The sequence below is a fragment of the Myotis myotis genome, unplaced genomic scaffold (genome assembly GCF_014108235.1).
Source record: "Myotis myotis isolate mMyoMyo1 unplaced genomic scaffold, mMyoMyo1.p scaffold_m19_p_16, whole genome shotgun sequence".
NCBI classification, from domain to species: Eukaryota; Metazoa; Chordata; class Mammalia; order Chiroptera; family Vespertilionidae; genus Myotis; species Myotis myotis.
In genome coordinates, this window is record NW_023416320.1 from 953308 (window position 1) to 961249 (window position 7942).

The 7942-nt window shown below is 64.6% G+C and overlaps 1 protein-coding gene across 4 annotated transcripts in view; it reads left to right on the forward strand.

Moving 5' to 3' along the window:
• AGO2 (argonaute RISC catalytic component 2) overlaps window positions 1-7375 on the forward strand; it is a 44138-nt gene extending 36763 nt beyond the window's left edge. For 2 of the 4 annotated variants that reach the window (XM_036337594.1, XM_036337597.1), the window contains 6 exons: window positions 1009-1099; window positions 1776-1970; window positions 3570-3704; window positions 4085-4186; window positions 5826-6025; window positions 6609-7375. In XM_036337594.1, coding sequence (XP_036193487.1) covers window positions 1009-1099; window positions 1776-1970; window positions 3570-3704; window positions 4085-4186; window positions 5826-6025; window positions 6609-6717 — 832 coding nt within the window. In that variant the 3' untranslated portion in view covers window positions 6718-7375. Of the gene's footprint in view, window positions 1-1008; window positions 1100-1775; window positions 1971-3569; window positions 3705-4084; window positions 4187-5623; window positions 5727-5825; window positions 6026-6608 lie in introns of those variants that run through there. The other 2 variants (XM_036337595.1, XM_036337596.1) reach the window with 2 other exon arrangements.
• The last annotated feature ends 567 nt before the right edge of the window (window positions 7376-7942 follow it).

The following is a 7942-nucleotide window of genomic DNA, read 5'->3' on the forward strand; positions in this document are numbered from 1 at the left end:
GTGTGTGGGTGTCGGCCTCTGTCGGCCTCGAGGGGAGACGGTGGGTGGAGGGTGAGGTCTGGTGTCAGGGCTCCTGGTGTGGAGGTGGGACTTAAAGCCCCCCCGGCTGGAGGGTGCGGACAGGAGGGATGTGGGCGTCTGGGGCTAAAGGTCATGGAGATTAGGAGCTGGCAGTGGAGCCTGAGAAGGGAGGGGAGGGTCCTCCAAGGACCCCAAAGTGGTTTGTCTTGAGGCCGGACGGGTGGCGTGCAGGTCAGGCAGGTGGTGACCTTGCAAAGAGGAGTCTGGTTGCCGTGGGAACGTGGGAAGCGCAAGGCCTCTGCTTCCGGAGCTTCGCCGCAGGTGCTCCAGGCAAGCGAGCGAGGCAGGGAGGGAGCCGTGGGAGGAGCGTGGAGCCCAGCCACAGGTTTGAGTCACGGCTGCAGTGGTTGCTGTTGGGAATGCTCCAGAACTGGGGGTGGGAGCAGCAGGTGGGGGCGCAGGGTGTGTGTGCAGACAGGCGGGGGCCGGAGCCTGCGCTCCTCCCGCTGCTGCTCACAGCCTCGCCAGCGGCGGCGCTCGGCGCTAGGGGAGGGGTTGGTAGGAGGCCTTCTAACCCCAGAAGCTCAGGTCGGCCGTGAGGCAGGGCAGTGGGCGGGTGGGCGGGGTGCCCGCTGGCCCCTCTGTACCGATGTGGGGAGGACTGTGTCCATTGGCCGCGCGTCCCACTCTCGGGAAGGGGTAGCAAGCAGCTTCCCAAGTCCTGGGGGGCCAGGAAGTATTATTTGGGAAACGTTCTGTGTGCGCAGAGAGGGACCCTCCCCCCCGCCCCGTCCAGCCTCAGCGGCCGGCCCACCACACCTCTCCCCATGGGTTCTTCCGAAGCTCACGTGGCCTTGCCACGTACTGTGAGGCTTTCTGAGTGTGTCGCTAAGAGAACCTCGCCCAGTGCCCTGGCCACCCAGGAGCGGGTGCCCGCGCGAGTGGGCGGTGCCCGGCCTTGGCCTCAAGCTCTCTTTCTCCCCGAAGGCCGCCCGTGTTCCAGCAGCCGGTCATCTTCCTGGGAGCCGATGTCACGCACCCCCCCGCGGGGGACGGGAAGAAGCCTTCCATTGCTGCCGTGAGTGCCACGCTGTCCGCTGGGCCGGGGGGCGGGGGGGCCGGGGGGGACACGGTCCCATTGCGGCCAGACGGCCAGAGCTCTTCCTGAGAGCAGGAGGCTGCTAGGTGGCAGCTGGGGACGTCCGGGTCCCGTGGGAAAGGCACTGGGAGGCGCTGCGGGCGGGTCAGTGCGACTGCGGAGCAGTGAGAGCGGCGTGTCCGTCCCACCAGGGGGGCGCTGCTCCTGGCGGCCTCGCCGCACTCGGGGCTTGCCGGCCTGCTTTTCGGCGTGTGCGCGGGCCGGAACCGAAGCCCTCTCCCTCCTCCTGACTCTGAGGTGGCCCTGGAGGCGGTGTGGCGGCCCCGGTTCACGGTGACCCTGCTGACACCCGGCCGCTGCCCCTTCCTCGGGCTGAGCCCGGCCTCCCTTGGGGGTAGGAGCGAAGGCCCAGGGCTGCAGGTCCCGCCGACCCCGTGGGGCTGCCAGAGGGCCGTGTGGCCGTGTGTGCTCCTCGTTTGTCCGGAGCCACCTGTTGGGTTTCCCTCTGCCCGGGGCAGCTCATGGGGCCAGCCCTGCTCCGTGCCAGGCACGGAGCCAATGCCAGCTTCCCCTCCACACGGGGAGCCCAGGAAGGCCGGGCGCCGCCCAAGAGAAGCGGCAGCACCGCTCCTGACGCGCCGCCTCCTGCCCGCAGGTCGTGGGCAGCATGGACGCCCACCCCAACCGCTACTGCGCCACCGTGCGGGTGCAGCAGCACCGCCAGGAGATCATCCAGGACCTGGCGGCCATGGTGCGTGAGCTGCTCATCCAGTTCTACAAGTCCACGCGCTTCAAGCCCACGCGCATCATCTTCTACCGCGACGGCGTGTCCGAGGGGCAGTTCCAGCAGGTGGGCGCCTCCGCGCTGCGCTCAGTGTGTCTGGGGTTTGCCTGTCTGTCCGGCAGAGCGGCTTCTCGGGGTCTCTGCAGAGAAGGGGGTGCGGTCTACCGCCTGTCCGGCTGCTCCCTGTGCCTGTGCTTGTCAGGTCACGGGGACGGTGGGCACGGGCAGCGACGCTGAGGCAGGACAGACGGGCGGGAGGAGCAATGGGTAGGCTTGGGGCTGGAGAGCTGTGCGGGCGGAGGCAGGGTGTCGGGGAGGCTTTGTGGGGCGGGCACCCCATTGGGCTGCAGTGCGCAGGGCAGGCAGTGAGGGGCGTGACAGAGAAGCACGCCGGGTGGGGCGGATGGCTGGGAGCCCTTAGAATGCAGTCAGCAGGCCCGGCCGCTGTTTGGATGGGGAGGGAGGGGCAGCATCTTGGGGGACGTGGAGGGAGGGCGGTCTGGAAGGCGGGGTGCGTCATAGGCGCAGGGAGCACCGCAGGAGGGCGGTGAGCGGGAACAGCAGCCGTAGCGCCTCCAGGTCGGGGCCTTGGGCGGCAGGAGTCGTCCCGCCCAGGTCTTGGGAGGTTATCCCTGCGTGTGCCCCTTGGCCGGTGACTGCCCCTCTGCTCCCGCCACGTCCCCAACACACGCGTTACCTGGTGATGCTCTCAGGGGGCAGAGGCAGGGTGCGGGTGGGAGGAGCCTGACGGCCGCCCTGGTGCCTGGGTGAGCTGCTGGGTGCAGGGCGGGGCCCAGGGCAGCGGCTCTTCCGAGGCCGCGGTCGGCGACGGGGATGGGCTGGACGCTCCCTCGCCTGTTGGGTGCCGAGGCCGGTGGACCCCGTGGCACTGCCAGTGCAGAACTCCGGGTCGCCTCCCTCCGGCTGGAAGGGTGCTCCTCTGAGCTCCAGCCTTCTTCGTTGTCTAGTTCCGCCCTCGTCTCCTGTAGGGTTGGAGGCATAGTCAGGGCAGCAGAACAGTGTTTAGTGGGGACAGTCACTGAAGCCTCAGGGGTGTGTGGGGGACGTCCCCCGTCTTCTCTGATGACAGACGGAGGGAACGAGACGGGGCCTCGCCGTCCTTGTGCCCTAACTCCGGGGCTCCCGGCACAGGCTTTGCACATCACTTTAGTCAGCACAGCAAGCTTGCAAGGTCAGTGATCCCATCTTAAGAGTGAAAACCGGGATCAGAGAGGGTGCCTGGCTCCCCAGCCACACAGCGGCTCGTGTCAGACGAGGTCTTGGACTTGCCTCCGACACCTAAGCCAGTGTCTTTCCTACGAGGCCCGCTCGCTCTTCTCCACGACAGACGTGGCGAGGGCTGTGCTGTGCCCCCACCGCGCCCCATGCCCCTGCGCGGCCTTCACCCAGCACTGCGCACACTCCGTGCTGAGCGCTTTACCGTCTTCTCATTGAAACCGCTGGCCCCTGAGCCCTGGGTGTCAGTCTCTCCGTTGTACACACGGAGCGTAGGTCCCGAAAGGCAGAGCACGCAGCCATGAACACGCCGGCGGGACTCGGAGCCGTGGCTGCAGATACGTGTCACGTGCTGCCTGTGACGAAGCGGCTTGCTCCCGGCAGCAGACCCGGAGGACACACTGGCCCTGACGCCCTCTGTCCCCGCAGGTCCTGCACCACGAGCTGCTGGCCATCCGCGAGGCCTGCATCAAGCTGGAGAAGGACTACCAGCCGGGCATCACGTTCATCGTGGTGCAGAAGCGGCACCACACGCGGCTCTTCTGCACGGACAAGAACGAGCGGGTGCGTGTCCTCGCCGCGGGGCCTGCCGGGCTCTGGGAGCCGCTGCTGCGGAGGGCTGTGTGGGGTCCGGGCCTGGGGTGTTAGAGAAGCGCCGTCGTCCGTTTGGCGAGCACGTGGCCCTGTGAATCGCACGGGTCCGGCGGAGACGTGCGTTAGCTGATAAAGGGCCGGGAGGCGGCTCTGAAAGAACCCGCCAGTGAGTAGCCACGGCTGTGGCCGGTCCGAAAAGCGCTGAGCGAATGTATCCGTCAATGTAAAGAGTTGAACAGGGCCCGTGGAGGGGGGCCCAGCCTCAGGGCGGTGGGCAGGGCTTGCTGGGCTTCCTCGGCTGCCCCCCACGCCCCCCTCCGGGCATGGCTGACACTCCTGTGTTGCTGAAGGTCGGGAAGAGCGGAAACATTCCAGCAGGCACCACCGTGGACACGAAGATCACCCACCCGACCGAGTTCGACTTCTACCTGTGCAGTCACGCTGGCATCCAGGTGAGGCAAAGGGTCCCCTTTGGGCCTCTCAGCGTCTGTGACGTCAGGTCACACTCAGCAAACACATGCAGGTGTGACCCTCGGGGTGGGACTCGGTGGGGAGCACTTAGCAGGGGAACCAGCCGTGGTCAGGGGCTCGGGACCACCGGGCGTTGGGGACAAGGGACCCACTGGGAAGCTGGGGTGCATTTCAGATGAGATAAGGTCCAGGCACGAGCGGTGAGTGCCAGGTGCAGGCGCACGGGTGGGGGCAGGGTGTCCCTGGGCCTGGTGCTTAGCAAGTGGGGTGAGAGCTCAGGTGACGAGACCACCTGGTGAAGGTGACGAGGAGGGCTCCGGAGATGTGGGAAGGGCAGTGAGGGACGAGGGGCCGCCTCCATGAGCTCACACCCTGTGGTGGGGTCCACGCATGTCACCCCCACGTGTGTTTGCTGGGCACCTGGGGAAGTGTCTCTGGCTTGTCCCGTCTCTCGGGGAAGAGGGTGGTCCTGAGGGAGGGCTGCCACACGGGTGCCGTGCCGGCAGCCCATTGCCAGCTGAGCACCGGGAGTCCAGCCTGCCTCAGAGCCCCCCACACGGGCTCGGTCTGAGTCTGTGCAGGACTTGAGTAACCCTCCCCAGAGAACGGGAACCTAAAACTTGAGACTTCACTGTGAACTTGGTAGTCGGATTGTTTCCTGGGAATTGTTCCTGCCCGACGCCGCGGTGTGGCCTGTGGGCCTGGTGCACCCAAGGCCCGGACGGCTCTTCCGTGTTTGGTTGTTAAGTGCAAAAGGAGAAACTGAGCCTTGAAGACAGTGGCCTCCCTGTGGGTCCCTGGGCAGCCTCCCCCCCTCACGGCCTCCAGCGGGCGCCTTCCACACAGGCCCACGTGCGAACACGGAGGGGCAGGGGCTCTGGCCTGTCCTCTGCTGAGACATTTAGGGCTGAGACACATGGGCCTCGAGGGGCAGGCCCCCGTACACAGAACACCTCGACCCCCACCCCTTTAACAGCCACCAACGAAATGGCAAAGTGGGGGTGGGGCGGGGACGTGACATCTGTCACTGGGCCGAGCACAGGGGTGAGCGGGCAGCCGTGGCCGGACCGGAGGAGGCAGGCGGGACTTTGTGGGAGGCGGGCGGGTGGGCCGGCTGAGCAGTGTGGCAGCTGTGAGGGTGCCCACGCCGGTGCCTTCTGTGCCCTGTGTTGGGGGGCAAGGCTGCCAGCTCCCACTTCCTTCAGTTTCAAAAGATTTCCAGCTTCACAAACTGCACAAGTAACACACGTGTGCCAACTCCCTTTTTAAAGTGTGGTCAACATGTGAGTTTTAAGAGATGGTTTTCTTGCCTGTAAATAAAACATTGTAGAAACCCGACCTGTACGGTGATGCAGCCCCAGAACAAACATTTCTCCAGTGTTTTATATCTTTTCTATGGTTTTTTGTATGTGAATAAGTGTGTGCGGTCTGTGTTTACACGCCCGATGAAATATATCTCCTGGTGCCTTTTACAATGATGCGTAATAACGTCGCTGTCTGTCGCTAAACACCGTGTCCTTGGTAAGGAGCCTGCGAGCGGTGAGCGGCGAGCGGCGGGGCGCAGCCTGTTGGCGGTGCCCTCGCGGTGAGCGCTGTCTCTGACCCCCGGTCTGCTTTCAGGGAACAAGCAGGCCCTCCCACTACCACGTGCTTTGGGATGACAATCGTTTCTCTTCCGACGAGCTGCAGATCCTCACCTACCAGCTGTGTCACACCTACGTGCGCTGCACGCGCTCGGTGTCCATCCCAGCGCCAGCATACTACGCTCACCTGGTGGCCTTCCGCGCCAGGTACCACCTGGTGGATAAAGAACATGACAGGTGAGTGGCAGCCTCTCCTGGCCACAGGCCCCAGCGGGGGTCGCTTCCCAGATAGGCTGTGGCAGCTGTTTTTCCGGAGCCAACAGAGGCCCGGATGCTCCAGCCCAGCCGTTAGCAGCTGGCCGGGTGCGGCCCTGGCCGGGCGTGGGGGCGTGGTCCGGCGGGCGGGGGCATGGCCCTGGCGGGGCGTGGGGGCGTGGCCCTGGTCTGATACGGGGTGTGGCCCTGGCCGGGCGTGGGGGCGTGGTCCGGCGGGCGGGGGCATGGCCCTGGCGGGGCGTGGGGGCGTGGCCCTGGTCTGATACGGGGTGTGGCCCTGGCTGGGCGCGGGGGCGTGGTCCGGCGGGCGGGGGCATGGCCCTGGCCGGGCGTGGGGGCGTGGCCCTGGTCTGATACGGGGTGTGGCCCCGGCTGGGCGCGGGGCGTGGTTCCGGCTGGGCGCGGGGGCGTGGCCCTGGTCTGATGCGGGGGCGTGGTCCTGGTGGGCGCGGCCGGGCGCGGGGGCGTGGTCCTGGTGGGCGCGGCCGGGCGCGGGGGCGTGGCCCGGCCGAGCTGACCAAGCTGTCTCTGTCCCTGTCCCCAGTGCTGAAGGAAGCCATACCTCCGGGCAAAGTAACGGGCGGGACCACCAGGCACTGGCCAAGGCGGTCCAGGTCCACCAGGACACGCTGCGCACCATGTACTTTGCTTGACATGTTGTGTTTACGATTGTGTGCGGAGTCGGATTCACACGAGACCAGCGACACTCAGACCAACGGACGCCAGCCCCGTGGCAGCCAGCACTGGACACCACACGTCGTGGACTCAGCCGAGGCTCCTTTCCCAGAATGCCTTCCGTCCAGATTTCACACTCGTTCTGAGCTGCAGACCTGTATGAGACCCCACTGTCGCAGGAGAGATGGTTTGCCAAAATCTATCCGCTGCTTATTAATAGTCCCGTATTTCCTAAAAACATCTCCTAAAAGCAGTCTATGAACTCAGGGCTTTAAAACATTTTTAATTTATTTGGTCATTCGATTTACTTGTTTTTAACACGTGATTCTGTATGGAATTGATGGGCTCAAACTAGCTGTGAGCGTTCTCTGAGGGTGAAAGCAACGCAAACACTATTGTGGTTTTAAAGCCTTGACCATTCTGACGTTGTCACTCACGTGTGTCTCACGCGACACTCGTGTGCCCTGACGTGGCTCCGCAAGCTCTTAGGGACCCGCGGTGGGCGCCCCACCTGCGGGGGAAAGGGGCTGGGACGCCAGAGACCACGCCCACTCAACATTTCTAGGTCCAGAGAGATTGGCAGCCAAGTGCCATTTTAATAAAAATTTATTAAAAAAACAAAAAAAAAAGAAAAAAGATGGTATGCCGACAGTCTAATGGTGAGATTGGTCCTCTAGGACTGTGACATTTATTTTCCAAAGTTTCTAAAGAATACGGGTCTGTGGTGATGATACAGTACAATCCTTTCACTGTATGTCTTTAATGTAGAGAATATATATATCTGGTTGCAGTATTAATGTGAGCGCTCGGCGCTGTCTCAGTTCCTGGCACGGGAACTTCTTGTGCTTGGTGTCGGGGCCGGGAGGCCGCCGCCCCATGGGTCTCAGCTTCGGCGCAGATTGCGCCGCGGACTCACTGACAGCGACTGCCCCGTGTAGACTGTCGCTGTACCTTCGGGGCCGGTGCGCTCACAGCGTTCACTCGCGCCCGCCCTGCCTCCTCGCCGGGTGTGGCCCAGCCGGTGAAGCACAAGTGGAATGTACGGATCTTTCCGCCCCTGGGAGGCACGTCCGTGTGCTGGGTGTCATAGGGTCTGTGTGCAGAGACCCACAGAAAGCCGTCGGCGGGGCTCTGCCGGGCGCCTTGTCCCCGGAGGGCGGCTGACGACCACCAGCGTGAGGGCTAGACCCTGCCGCGGCGATC